This window comes from Corylus avellana, chromosome ca2, assembly GCF_901000735.1.
Source record: "Corylus avellana chromosome ca2, CavTom2PMs-1.0".
In the NCBI taxonomy this organism is placed as follows: Eukaryota; Viridiplantae; Streptophyta; class Magnoliopsida; order Fagales; family Betulaceae; genus Corylus; species Corylus avellana.
This window is the reverse complement of record NC_081542.1, coordinates 7316730-7332580: the sequence shown is the minus strand read 5'-3', so window position 1 is coordinate 7332580 and position 15851 is coordinate 7316730. Positions and strand designations below refer to the sequence as shown.

The 15851-nt window shown below is 34.3% G+C and overlaps 1 protein-coding gene across 1 annotated transcript; it reads left to right on the top strand.

The window, feature by feature from the left end:
* Window positions 1–6804: 6804 nt before the first annotated feature.
* On the top strand, window positions 6805–15278 carry LOC132172260 (uncharacterized). The gene is made up of 9 exons (XM_059583733.1): window positions 6805–7114; window positions 8797–8861; window positions 9833–9881; window positions 11433–11527; window positions 11692–11777; window positions 11912–11971; window positions 12044–12125; window positions 14349–14462; window positions 14703–15278. The coding sequence occupies exons 1-9, from the start codon at window positions 6928–6930 to the stop codon at window positions 14871–14873; spliced, it is 909 nt and encodes a 302-aa protein (XP_059439716.1). The 5' UTR covers window positions 6805–6927; the 3' UTR covers window positions 14874–15278.
* Window positions 15279–15851: the final 573 nt, after the last annotated feature.

Here is a 15851-nt window from a genome sequence, read left to right as displayed (position 1 = left end):
CCGATCTCAGATGGCTGTTGGGTGGCGGCTCTGGGTGGCCGTCGCATAAGGAAGGTTCTGGGGCAGCGCCGGCGGCATATGGGGAAGAAAGATGGGCGACGGCTAGGTTTGGGGTATTTCCGGGTTGGGGAGTTAAGGATCTGGGTAGGGTTTTTTAACCCATAAGGAAACCGGGTCAGTATGCGGGCCATTGGCCCAGTCCCAAAATTTTTATTTTATTTTATTTTTTTAAAAAAAGGCTGGGAAATTAAGTAAGCTGACTCGTAACCCAATAAAGTGAGCCAACCCGATAAAGAAAGACCCAATATAATAGCCCATTCAGATTTTTTTTTTTTTAAGAAAAAAAGGGGAAAACGGTTTGGGCCATAGTGGGTTTAGAACTTGGGTTCTCAAGGGATAAAAGGACTAAGATCACTTCAAGACCATTAGGCTATTCAGTTTATGATACTTTATTGTTACATTTTTATTTATCTTATGATTTAAATTGTTCAGTATTAAATTATTATTTCTTTAATACATGAACTGAAGGATATATTTATTCTTTTAATTGTTTAAATATAAATTGTTTGATGTCTGGACCTGAGAATAATTAACTAAGCCTCATGTGTTGGTGAATGTTTATGGTACTATCAAAAATTGCAATCGGAAAGCTCTTGCAAGGCAAGTCTTGGGACTTAAGTGTGCCGTTGTGCGCCCCTTCACTTACCTGGGACACTGTCCGGTTGTACTTTGGAAAAATACTGTTTACCCACTGACATGTTGGTTTTGTCTTTTATTCTTGAGAACTTTAGTTTTGGCATCTATACAGTTATTGGATGTTAATGAAGTCGTGATTATCATAATAATTTTAGGAAAGGCACAGCATCCCGATTTTATAATGATAATTGCATCAAGATCATATATGTGAACTTCATAAAGAAAATTAACATCTTGTTGTAATTAATTCATAAATTTAATTTGCCAATCCCCACAGGGACGTTTTTATTTTTATGAGTTAATTAGAATAAGATAGTAAATTTAATATTGAAAATAAAATTTCTCTTAGGCCCACAGGTACGAAAAATTTTATTTATTAATGCTAAATTTATTTGTCTTATTAATACAGAGTAAATTTCATGCGTGATGCACCTTTGCCCACAGGTAGGTTGAAATTTACTATTAAATTAACATTGGTTAATTTAAATAAGATTATTTCATAGCATTAAAGTATATAAATTTTCTTGGTTACTGGATGTATTCCTACTACTTTAATTATTAGTATTTTATATTCCAATAATTCCTAGTGGTAATTTTTCCTGACTGAAAAGAAAAATGTGCTTTTCACTTTGGGGTGTTTGGAGACTGAATTGGCGTTTCATGTGGACGAATCACCTTCTCCCACGGAATCAAGTACGCCACATGAGATTATTAAACATGAACGATTGTAGAGATTTAAATCGCTTAAGTTTCAACGTTCATGAAATCTCATATCAAGGAAAGCATTAGGGTTTTATTCCTTAATGTTTTAGGGCCAAAGAAAGGTCATTGAGGAACATTTAGTGAGTTCCAATAAGGCTTTGGCCTGCACCCTAATAGAAAAGCTTTAAAGTAAAACATTTTATAGTTTCAAAATGTGCTTGAGCACATTATGAAAATAAAGGACATAACAGCTCATTATAAAGTCCCTAAAGGTTAAGTTTTTGAGTCATTATGGTCAATTTTATTCTCTCATCTAAATATGATATTTTTTTCAAATATCTTGTGCACACATAAGGATAACTGATCAATTAAGGAACTTCTGATCATGTGTGTTCAAGAAGATGAAAGATTAAGACATGAGAATTAAGAAAGTTACTCATGTTAAGGGAAAGACCTTTATAGGCAATCATATCCAATAATTGATAAATGAGAACAAGGTGCCAACAAAGTGTTATGGCAATTAAGATACTTGTTTCTCTTACACTAAGGAAAATTATGGGCTTATAAAGAATGATTGCATAAAGTATCATAAATGACTTGAAATAAAGGTAATCTCATACACCTAGTGTGTCATGAATCTCTTTTATTGACTCTCCTAAGGACTATGTGGATTGAATTTGGTTTAGCGGTCCACGTTGTCAACATAATGCAGGGTTTTCTAAATAATACTTGTTTACAATTGGAGGTTGTTGGGATCTATAGATTAATTTTTAAAAATTAAGTTACATTATTTTGACCTTAATAATGTTTTTTTATATATTCCACAATTCTTTTAGAAATTTAATTTCTATTTTAGTTATGTTAAAATCAAGTTTGAACATTATTAAAATTTTTAGGTGGAATATTAAATTAATGATCTATTTAAAATTGATCTAGATCCCAATTTTTGAAAAATTAATCTCTGCATATAAATGTTGACATAAAGCAGAGTCTTATGAATGAGAAAATCCTTTATGTTATGGCATTGGAGATTGAAATATATTTCTATAAAGAATAAAAGGTCGATAAATGACAGAGTTTTTACGACTCTTGAAATTTACTATCTTTGGTATTTATGTGGACTGCATTAAGGAAAAGCATACCAACTATACCACTAAAGGTACCAACAAAAGGATTTTTGAAATTCTTGAGATCATGTACAAGTGTAACATTTTACATACTTCTTGCCTAAATGGTTAGAGATATCTTATCTCTTTCGATAATAACCATATAAGGTTTATGTATCTCTATCTTCTAAATCATAAGGTTTGGGCATTAAATGCTTCCAGTACCTATAAGGTAGAAGTAGAAAAACAAAACAAAAGAAAATCAAGATCATAAGATCTAATAGAGGCATATAGTATTATGGTAGGTACACGAAAAGGGGACATGAAAGGTAATGTTATATTCTCCTAATAGAGTGAAGCCTTGAAAAACCGCTGTGTATACATTTAACTCGATTCCATTCAGAGTTGTCCATAAGACACCTAAATTAAGGAATGAATGGAATCAAGTTCAAATTGTTTACACATATGGGGTTGTCTTGCTATAGTGAGGATTTATAATCCACACCTAAGGTAATTAGCTTCAAGGACAACTAGCGGAATTTTATAGGTTATATAGTAAACTCCAAAGGGTTTAGGCTTTACTGTTCTTCATTTAGTCCTAGAATTGTTGAGTCTAATATTCAAAATTTTGAGAGGACGCTGAACTTAGTGGGAGTGCCTATCCTCAAGGGATTGAATTAGAGGAAGCATAAGAGTTGACCGAAGCCCCTTCACATGAAGGGTGTTTGATTGTGCTTAAGAAAAATCAAATTGATTATCTTCAAGCACAATCGGTTTCAGAACAGTCAACTCATAAGGAACAAGTTCAGAATGAACCTACTCAGACTTTGTCAAAAGTAAATGAAGTAGGATTAATAAGATTCTCTAGAATAAGGCGACCAACAATCTCTAATGATTATGTTGTATACTTCCAGGAGTCTGATTTTTATGTCAGACCTAAGGACGATCCAAAATTTGTTTTCACATCTTTTTGGGTGGAGATAACTTTACATTGTGTTTCAATGCCATGAAGGAGGAGATGAAATCTTTGGCTAAAATTCAAGTCTGCAATCTTGTTGACTTACCAAAGGGAGTTGTAGCCATAGGCTGCAAATGGGTTTATAAAACCTAAAAGGATGCTTCCAGGTAATGTTGAACAATATAAAGTTAGACTTGTAGCCAATGATCTTACTCAAAAGGAAGGCATTGATTATCATGATATGAGTAGCTCATTTTGTTTTAGAGTTATATCAAAAGGATGTGAAAAACAATTTTCCTGAATAAGGATCTTAAGGAGGAGGTGTACATAAGACAACTTAAGGAGTTTTATTAATAACAGTCAGAAAGCTTGCAAATTAAAGATATCTATTAATGGACTAAGATAGGCCACTCACTAGTAGTATATAACACAAGGTTGTTACCTCACATAGGTTTATTGAGAACCTTGTTAATTATTGAATATACCTTAAGGTCAGTGGGAGTAAAGTTACATTTCTTTTAGTCCTGTATATAGATAATATTTTGCTTGCAAGCATTAATTTAGGTTTGCTACATAAAGTTCCTCTAATTAAAGTGTTGGGAGAGATTCAGAATGAAGAACTATGAATAACAAAGGCAAATGAAATATATTCCATATGTATGCACAAGTCTACATTAGACCTAACATTGAAATAGCAGTTGGACTATTGGATCAATATAGTATTATGGAATATGCAATGAACCAAGAACTACAGTTTAACCTAAAGATACACTTACCATTTGGTGGTGTTTATTCAGGTTTGATTTTTGCTAAATGTGTAGATAGTAGAGAATCAATTTCAGTATATATGTACCGAAGATGCAGTAAGCAGACTATAGTTGCTACATCTACCATGAAAGCAAAAGTCATTACATGCTGTGAATTAATTACACAGGCATTATGGTTGAGTCATTTTTGTTAAGGTCTCAAAATTGTCGATTTTATAGTTAGACCCATAAAGATCTTATGAGTTAATTCTACTACAGTTATCTTTTCTAAGAATAAACTGAGTAGAAGCAAAAGTATGTATATCGACATAAATTATCACTATGAAAGAGAACATTAAGTGACAATAAGTGTCTATTGAGCATATAAGTATTGAATTAAGGATTGCGGATCACATGACTAAAGGTTTACCGGTAAAGAAAGTATAAAGTCATGTGGAATATATGAGATTCATTAATTCATTTGTGCTTAATTTTTCTTTAATTGGTCTATAGACATAGAGGTTATGTTATAAAGATTTTTGTGCGCACATATATTATTCTTATCCGTGAGGATAAAATTAAAGTTGGACCCGAATGACTTATAGGAAGTTCATTCATAAAGTACATCATCCATAAAGTACTCATTTAGGGAGGTATTACACATCGTGATACATGGAAGGGACGGCTTATCATATAAAAGCTTTACCGCCATGATTCGTGTGTAGTATTTCTTGAGTGAGTGGGAGGATTCCATGAATGGTTGGAATAAATAAAGTATTGGTCATATCATAGAACTGAACACCATAAGGAATTTATGTGTCATAAGGGCCAAGTGGGAGAATGTAAGAAATTCCATTTAAAGTATGTCCCTTATATCACATATATTATTGTAATTATAAAATATATATAATTACGGTGTTCAGTAATTTATTCCAATTAAAGCTTATTGTGTAAATCAAATATTCTAAATTAAATTACTGATCTAATTCTTGAGGAACAAGTATTTGATTTCAATCAAATATTATGAATTAAATCACTGATTTAATTCTTGTGAAACAAGTATTTGATTTCATTAAAGATTTTATTTTTGTGGAATCAATTAGCTGTATTGATTTGATTTTTATTCCTTGATGGGAGGAATAATTAAGGTAACAGCTCTAATTGAGGGTCCCCTGACCTACCTATAAATAAGGCCTGTGTATTCCATCAATTGACACTCACTGCAGGTAGGCATAGGTCAGAAGAACCTCTCAATATTTGTTGTTTTCTAGATTTGTTTATGTGAAGCTGTTATTCAATTGGCTTGAGCAAAGCATGGCTAAAAGTATTTATATAATTATTCATTCCGCTGCTAATTTTATTGTCAATTAGCATTTAATTATATATTGAATTATTACAAATTAGTCATAACACTAGCATAATTGATAGATTGAAGATGGAGTTGAGTTTAGTAAGTCATTTACTATGAAGGACTTGAGATCCAAAAAAAAAAGAGATTATTGGTATGAATAGCGTTTGTGATTGGTGTTCACCTTAACAAAAAGTGGTATCAAATATTTGGTTAATTGTTAGTGTGAAATGCGTATGTGAATTAAGTGAATGAGTCATCTAGTAGTATGATTCAACTCACTACTTCAAATTATTCAATATAGAAGACTATGGTGAAAAATATTTTGTATTGTAATTATTTGTACGAGCCTATTGAGTTTAATGGTGTCAGTCCAAGTATTAAAACTGACGATGAATGGAAGAAACCGGGTAAGAAAGTGTTCAAACACATTAGGTAGTACGTTAATCAAAGTGTCCTCCATCGTGTAACCAAATAAGTTGATTCTTACAATATTTGGCTGAAGTCTTCATGATAAAAATGATTGTAAATTTGAAGTATAAAGATTGATAAAGCGTTACGAAATATTTAAGTAATTTTCATAAATTTTTGAATGAGTTATTTACCATAAAACTTATGCTAGATGACAAAGTGCAAGCATTACTTTTATTGAGTTTCTTTACTACCAGTTGGAAAACTCTTGTGGTGTCGCTCAATGTAATGATGTTATTTAATAAAAGTTAATTCCTTAACATTATTTTAATATAAAAAAATTCATCTTTATTCTCTTTTTTCGTCTAGCATTTATTTGCAAGAGTATTTAAATAATATATAAAAATAATAAGGAGGAAAGTTATTGTTAAATTCATTTAAATAAGGAAGAAAAAGTAATTTGATTTTAAGAAAAATTTAAAAGAAGTTGCTATTAGTGGTGTACGCAGGGAAGTCAATCGAATTAAGGGACACAAATCCAACGGACCAACAGGCTTCGAGAGCTCACACTAATCCAACGGTCTTCAAGAACTGCCTGAATCAAACACAGTCTTAACGAACAAAAAAAATCCAACGGCCAGAATCATCTCATCAAGGATCACCTGGCCAGTTGGCTTAATCTTCCCACATTGGGGCCCACCACCAAAATGGCCAAATGGAAAAGGCTGTACTTGTGACTTTTTTTTTTTTTTTTTTTTTGAAAGGGCTGTACTTGTGACTTGTGAGTGTTTCCTGGACCCCCAAAACCAACACGCCCCCCTAGTCAAATCCCATATAACAAATCCAAAGCCCAAAGCAGAGAGCTCACGAACAAAACACAAAGAGAGACAGAAAAGAGCTTTGCTTTCCGTGTTTGAGAAATTGGTTCTTCTCTGCGGCTGTACCTGTGAATTGGTGGCGATGGTGAGCAAGACAGAGGAGACCCAGTTGAGCAATCTGGAGAGCCAGGTGGACAATGGAGGAGGAGGGGCTTGGGAGTACCTCTGCCTGGTCAGGAAGCTCAAGGTCCGGCGCTCTGAGAAGGTTCTGAAGCACGGGTTATCGATTCTCAACGACCCCAAAAAGCGATCCAGCCTCGGCCCGGATGGTGAGTTCGAGCTTCTTTGTTGGTCAGTGGAAATGGGTTTGTGCGGGTTTGATGATTGGGAATTTGATTTTAATTGGGCATGGACTAGAATTGGGTGGGAAAGTGAAATTGTTTTGATTCCGTAATTGGGTGTTTAGTTTTGTGTTAATCACTTGGATTCTGTTTATTATGCGGAGTTTTTTCTTTTTTTTTTTGTGAAAATTGTTTATTGATATGAATCTGTCATTAACGTGATGTCTTTGTTATGGGTTTCACCTGAGTTTCTCTCTCTCTCTCTCTCTCTCTAACTGGCTAGGTTTCAAGGAATTGTGTAGGTTTCTGTGGAGCATTTTAATTAATTTGGGAGGTGTATTGTAACAACATAGACTTCAAAGCAATGATGTATATACTTAGATTACCAATAGGTGGCCACTGACAGAAGCCACAGCGTTTTTTACGAAGCTGCCACTCTTTCTTAAATAGCTTACCGGAGGAAAACTTATGCTGTGCGTAATCCTGTTCAGTGCAAACCCAGTGAGCAAATACAATTCTGCCAATTATGGATATGTGACAGTATAGGGTGTATAATTAGAATTAACCATATTCATTGGCAACACTCTGGAACTCATGCCAGTTGGTTGACTGTGATAGGACTAAAGAATACAACACATTCCAATGGGTTGGGTGTGAAGCTACAAATATGCACCTGTCATTTTTTAAATGTTCATTAAGGATCTAAACAGGGTGCGACCCTCCCACTTTCTCTGAGACGATGTGATGAAAATTTTAACTAATCTTGTCATATGCCTAATCCAAGTATAATTTGCATTCAATTATAATATTGTACTCTTTAAACTTAATTTAGTCATCAGCAACAAGCACTGCCTTAGATCTCAAAAAAAAGAAGATACCTCTACCATGCTAAAAGACACAAGGGGATAGATTCGTAGTATGCAGAACAGATGGTTTGATATTCTAGTCGAGTTCTCAGAAGTAATCATATTCACTTTGAGCAACCCACTAGTCAGCAATGTGCGGATCATTTTTTTCTAGGATAATGGATGTCTTCTTTACTTCTTAAAACTCTTTTCTTTTCTTTTTTTCTTTTTTTCTTTTTTTTTTTTTAATTTTTTCTTTCTAATTCTTCCTAAAAGTCTATTCTGATCACTCTGCATCATCTCTAATAAAATGTGAGATATTATTGCCTGAGGTTTTTTCCTTGAAAGTTACGTACCAATCTCTCATTATGCATCATCTCTCGTAAAATGCAAAACTGAACTATTGGGGCCCAAGGCATTTGCCTATTTGTGTTGTGTGTAAATTTCTCTTTCATAATGTTACCATGTGTTAGTAGTTTGTGTGAATATAAAGTTGCGTTTTGACGTGTATAAGCAAATAAAAGGTTGAAATCATAAAACATACATAGGCCATAATGCTTCTATGGTGATCCAATTATTTTTGGCACCACCTGGATTTCTTGTCTATGATGTCAAATAGTTGTTACTAAATTTCATAGCCAATGAGGGGCATTTTCATTTGCAGTAATTTGTCAAATTGCGTTTTCTAGTTGTAGACTCTTTTAATTGCAGTTCATACTTTGGCTCTTGACTCTCCTGGCTATATAATTGTTAGCTCCTTTAATCTATGACCCTCCTTTTAGTGGACTGGACTTCTGACTAACCAGTATGTATCTTCTGATGTAGAATGGACTCTGTATGACCAAGTAGCAGTTGCAGCCATGGACTGCCAATGTCTTGATGTTGCAAAGGTACAATGTTTTCTTATTTAATTTTCCTTTCTCAGATTGTGTTTAAGCCTCCCCATAAAGTTTTCAGCTGATTTTTGAATTAAATCATCTTATGCTCTAGATTGAGAATTCCATATATGTGTAATATACTCTTTTCATATAGTGCCTTTGCATGCATAAAATGCAAAGTGATGCTATTTTATGCTTGCATCACTGATTTGACTGCTTCTCACTGTTAGTTTGACAAAACCTTGGCCCATAGTTCTTACATAGCCTCTGGGGTCCTTGTGTGTTATATTTCCTCCTTTTCTTGGAGGAGGCATTATATCCATTTCATACAGGTGACCTTGTCTTTTAGTTGAGATAGCCCCTTAATGTTTTAATTAGCGTAATCTTTGCCTTCATGTTAGTTGTTTAAAGCATATTGTACACAGACCATAGCTGCTCAGTGCTATGATGGACTTTTTGGTGTCTCTTTTATGGGTTCCGACGTGTAATTATTATTATTATTTTTCATTCCTATTGGAGTCCCACCCAAGTGACTTTTTCCACTTTGTATACGCATCTACACAATTAGAAGGTTTTTTTGGTGAAGGGGGGAGCACATGCTGATCAGGCATAACTAGAGACATTTTTTTGTGGTTTGATATGCTAACTCATTACTCCCTTTTAATTTACCATAACACGGTAATCATTGCAGCGTAATGTTTTATTATGTTTTGGATATAATCTTGCAACTTGCAACTGTGAACTACTCATTGAATTAAATCATACTATTTTTGAATGTTAAACCTTGTTTGGACAAGATGAGTTTTTGCATCGGTATAATTTTCTTCTGGTCTATTTTTAGTTTAGGTTTTACACTCATGCATTTTTTAATCATTGCTTGAACCATGGATCAACTCATTTGCCAATGTGAATTTGCTGAAGGGATTGCTGGCTTGAATTCTGGTCTTGAAGTTGATTATATTTTACTTGTGAATCTATTACAGGACTGCATAAAGGTTCTACATAAGAAATTTCCAGAGAGTAAAAGGGTTGGTAAGTTGAAATAATCTGTGGCAAACCAAATCTGTCTTCATGCCTGAACTTGTATTGGAAAAGGTTGTGATATTTAAGCTTATGTGTGTTGTTGTTCAGTGGCTTATGATGTATCTTCATGGCTCATCCTTAGTAACTAGGTATCCAGCTCTCACATGCAAAAGGAATCTTCTTTCACGATGTTGAAATGAGTTTACTACCTTTCTGAAACTAGTGGGCTCCTAATATAAGTCATATTTTGATAGAGGCATGCATAGGCTCGCTCACTCGATCATATCTCTATGTTTATATATTCCATCAGCACTTTGATGAAATGAAAGAAATAAGAATGGCTTGTCAGTGATTTGAAATTTATGTAAATGCTTGATGCTTAAAGCTTTATTTCTTGTTCTTATATTATGGCATATGCTAATCATAAAATTATAATAAAATATAAACTGTGTGAAATACTTATGTCAGGCACAAACTTGAACTCACTTCTTTGTGATTGTATACAAACTATTAATTATATAATTGCAACAAAAATGTTGTAATTTATGAAATAAAATTTTACAAATATTCACTCTTTTACCATCTGGTACTTTACTCCTCTGAGTGGAATGTTGTGGGAGGGTATATATCATCGTTATAAGCATTCTTCCCAGTAATATATGGTATGAAAGTCTTAAGCGAATTAAACAATTTGAAGTGACAAATTCACATGGGAATTCCATGCCTTGGAACCTAATCAAACATGTGTTAACTCAATCACAAGATAAAGCCTTCTTGAATTTATAATAGTCTCTCTTTACTCTCTCTCTCTCTCTCTCTCTCTCTCTCTCATTCCTTTGCAGCGGGTCCCTCAACCCACCTCAAAAGAAGGCATAATTTTTTAATTTTTAATTTTTTTATTATTATTATTTTTTTATTTGGTTAGTTGCACGGATCTAGTGGTAGTGGGTCTTGAACCTATTCCCCTTCAATTCTATCTTAAGAGGAGAAGAAATGCTATTTGAGCTAGAACCCATTTGCATAAAAAGAAAATTTTTGAAGAGTTGATGAAGTTCTGACGTTTCTAGATATGAAGCTACAAAATATTAGAAGTGTAAAGAGTTCGTTTTAGAACTCTACAAAACTATCCTCTTGTCCTTGTGACTGATGTTCTCCACAAGATGGTGCTGCTTTATCCCAGCATGCTAACTTCTATTAAAAAAACAGGGGTTTTATGTTATATCTAGTTTGGACAGGCTAGTTTTAGTAGAAGAAACCTTCGATAGCAATGCGTATGAGTTGCTCAAGATTAACATCTGTGCTGGGTTTGGCAATGACTGCTTTAAATATTGTGAATGTGTACAGAATTGATTTATGTTTGCCTCAAACTAGTCCGGCTCCTATGTTGCTGTCAGAAGTTTGGGTAGCTTGGAGTAGATATTAATTTCACTAGTTGTTGATATTCAATGTCATTTTTTAAAAAATTATTTTTTGGAGATATTCTTTCATCTGTTGTCGTGCTAGCTCAAATCTTGTACAGTATATTTGACGGTGTGGTATCAATCTTGGTATAAATCACAGGCAGGCTGGAGGCATTGTTGTTTGAAGCAAAGGGATCCTGGGAAGAGGCAGAAAAAGCTTACTCAAGCCTCTTGGAAGATAATCCATTAGATCAAGTAATTTGTGTAACTGATTATTTATGAAACAAAACATTTGTTTTCGTAAGAATGGACCGTGTATTATTACTTATTGAAAGAAATCAAAAGAATGGACCACAATAACAGTAAAGAAAACATGATTAACTATTGAAGTCTTCACATGCTTTAATTTTTTTATACAGGTAATACATAAGAGGAGGGTAGCGATGGCGAAAGCGCAAGGAAATATGTCTGGGGCCATTGAATGGCTCAACAAATATCTTGAAATGTGAGATGGATCTGAAAAGCCTCTCTCTCTCTCTCTCTCTCTCTCTCAAAGTTCTCACTATATGTCCTATGAAAGAAGTTCTCATAATGTCTGCAAAAAGATCCTGCTGATGTTGTCTTTCCTGCATTTAACAGATTTATGGCTGATCATGATGCCTGGAGAGAACTGGCTGAAATATATTCCTCCTTGCAAATGTAAGGAAATTTGTGGCTACCAAATTGCCTTCTTTTGGTGTTTCATAATCTATATCTCTGTTTTTATCTTAGGTACAAGCAAGCGGCATTTTGCTATGAGGAGTTAATACTGTCTCAACCAATGGTTCCCCAGTACCACTTAGCCTATGCTGATGTAAGCGGCTTTTTTCTTTCTTTCCAATTCTTTTTTTCAACGAGTCAGTACTTACACTTGTTCACTGTTCTATTCCCTTTTTGCCCCTTGATTTTCATGGGATATAAAAACAGCTAATGTTTTATAGAGAACTATGGAAAGTAGGGTGCGACTTCATTAACCATTCTGGCATCCTCTAGTTTTTAAGAATAAAAAAGGGTTAAATTCACTTTATCCCCTGAAGTTTCAGGAGTTTTTCAATTCGAACCCCAATGTTTAAAAATTGGCAATGTAACCCCCTAATGTTTTAAAAAATTTCAATTTAGACCTTCCGTTACTAATTTTTGTCAAATTGGACAGAAATCTATGAAATTACGTAATTACCCTCAATACTTTTTTTTTTTTAAAAAAAAATTTCCGTCAAATTAGACGGAAATTAGTAACGGAAGGTCTGAATTAAATTTTTTTGAAACATTAGGGAGTACATTGCCAATTTTTAAACATTGGGGTTCGAATTGAAAAACTTACGAAACTTCAGGGGGTAAAGTGAATTTAACCCAATAAAAAAGTTATTCTGGAAATAAAAAAATCTGAGCTACAGCATATAGTTTAATGGCCACCAAACAGAGAACACATTTAATAGGGAATTGATGATGCAATATATCAAGATCCCAAATCCACCAGTGTAGAGAATATATGAATCCACTTTTTACAGGCCATTAAATGATACAGAACGACATGCTTTATTTATTTGGCTCAGCTTCTTCCTTAGTCATGTTCCTATTGCACTTGCCTGCTTCCCACTAGTCAAAGGCCAGGAACCAGACCCGAAGACAACTTTGGATATCATTACTAGCTTCCAGATTCTGTATGGAATTGTGCCCTATCAGTTGAAATTTTCTAATACCTTCCCAGGTTGTAAATCGTCTAATTCATTGATTTAACTGAAAACCTCCCTGTACACCACCTGACAGAAAAAAAGTTTTGATGCCAGCCCCTGAACTGCTTGCTAATATAATCTTCTTTCTAGATCGCCTTTCTTGCTTCCAAAGTCCCAAATTTGAGTCAAATGGGCATGTGATGATTTGCATCTTGATATTATTAAAAAAGTTTCATGAACTAGCCACTTCCATGAAATGTTCTTTGGTGGATCTATTAATATTGTGAGTAACAAATAAATTAACGTACCCAACAACAAAAAAGGAAATGAAAGGTACAGTTAGATGAACAGTATTTTAGTGCGGTATAAATGCAACTGTCCATATATCCGTCACATTCTGTCTGAATTTGGATGTTCTTGGGTTGGACAGGGTCTGTTGGACTAGGCTGACCAATGTTCAAATATTGCCTCCCTAAGTCTCCAATTCCAAAACTCAAAAAATTTAATGTTCTCTGATACTTAATAAGTTAGCCTTCATCTTTGTCAGATTTAAAAAGGGGGGAAAAATCAACTTGTTTTTCTATCAAACTGATGCTACTCACCATGCTTGCATTAAATAAAGGCCTGAAGCTAACAGGACCTTTCTTGCTTTCTACTCGCACCCTCTCCTGCCTATAGCATTCTCCTCTGGACTAAGAGAATATTTTTGAAAAATGTTTCTATCAGCACTCAATATCAGAGAACTACCATCATCCTCCATTTCTGTCCGTCTCCAACTTCTGTTGTTCTCTCATTATTTTCATTCTAGATATGCTAATGCAAAATGATTGTGTCCTGGTCATAGTTATCTTCTTTTGTGAAAAAGATGAATTTAACACTGGCTGGGTATTGTCTTAGTTGTTGCTTTGTATATTGGATAGGTCTCTCCACCTAAAATTTTAAGCTTTAAGGTTGAGTGTCTAAGCTTTGGGTTGGATACTTTTATTAGAACTTATAATTTAAGAGAGAAATGAGAACAAGGAATAAAGACTTAGAAAATTAAGGTGGTTCGGCCTATAGCCTACCTCCACACATCAAAGTCTTTTCTTGGCTACATCTTTTCTTGATATCTTTGATTGTGTACAATCTTCTATTTATAGAGAAAGAGTATAAAGGTTACAAGTCTTTTCAACTTTTACATTAACAACAATAAAGTTAATTTATCATTTGTAACTCTTGTCTCTTGAGTGATTTAACTCTCGACTCTTGAGTTCTTTGTCTCTTAAGTTATTGTAGGTTGAAAGTAATGTTAATGAATATGACTGCGTTGTTTTTAACAATAATCACTGAACAAACACCTTTTCTTTTGCTTCTGTAAACAACAGGTGCTTTATACACTTGGTGGCCTAGAAAACGTTCAGACTGCAAAAAAATACTATGCCTCCACCATAGAGTTGACTGGAGGCAAAAATACCAGAGCGCTTTTTGGTATCTGCTTGGTGAGCTCTCTCTCTCTCTCTCTCACTTTTCAAATACATACATTCATCTACGCACACACAGACATGTAAATTGTCATTTAGTTTCTATCTGAGATATTTTTCTTGGTGGATTGTTGTGATTTTTTTTTTTTAGTTAATGTCATTAGTTGTCAATCCTGGTGCACTTTCTTGTCTCCCATTTGTCCTTGTTTTGCTGTAACTAGTTTCTGACTGGATGAACTTTTTCCTCCCACCATCCAGTGTTCTGCTGCCATAGGACAGCTTACTAAAGGGCGGAACAAGGACGACAAGGAAAGCCCAGAGCTACAATCTCTGGCAGCAACAGCCTTGGAGAGAGACTACAAGCAGAGAGCACCTGACAAGCTTTCTCTGCTTACCACTGCCCTAAAAAGCTTGAAAGTTTCATTATAACTCCTCCAATTATTGAGATTCTCATTACTATTGCCCATCCATCCAAAACTATAAGGGTGCATCAACAATTTGCTGCCCAGATAGCTTACTTGCTAATATTTTGGACTTCATCTATGAAAAACGAAACTCTTTTGTATTTGTTTGTGCTTTTTCCTCCAGCTTTTGATATGTCAGTGTGATGTAATTTTTAGGATACCCCAGTGGTGAAGTAGGAATATTACTAGGTGACTTTTCCCTTTGCATAAGTTGAGATGTCATTTTCTTTCTACTTTCTTCGCCATCTCACATTTTATTATTTCCTGTTCTTTGATGTAAGATTTACAAGAACGCACCAAAATTTTGAAGCTGTATGTGAAGATTTTGTGTGAGGGAATCTAAAAATTGCACCCTGCCGTGTTATATGCTTTTTATGTCTTTTCATTTGGGTCTCTGAATTTCTTCCCCTCCCTTATGCAGTCCTCCAAATTCTCTCTTTTTATGCCTTCATTTTTTGTGGGTCCGATGAATGGATGGCAAAAGTTCATGTAAGCTCAGTAAAGTCTTTACCCTATGTTGGTTTTCTGCGTATTTCACAACAACGGTGATTTTTACTGTCATATTAGCTAGTAAACACTTAAAAGCTCATGTAGCATTTTTTTTACCCTATAGCAAACATAAGCTCTCCGGTCACTCATAAAAGTAGTAATGCTCTGTCCCAAGTTTGTATTCATCATTTACTTGGATGTGCCTTCTTCTTGGGTATAAACAATTTCATGGGGCCAGCTGTGGCTGATGTTGAAATGTTCTCTTCTATTTTTTTTTTTTTTTTTTGGGTATCAAAGTTGGAATGTTACCTGATTCATATGAATGGACGTTGTGAACGGATTTAAGGTTTATCCAATATGGGTCGATATACAAAATGATTCTACCTTTGAGGAGTTTTTCATCATTAAAAAAAATGATTGGTACTTTAAACGATCATTGAGATCCCAAGAAATC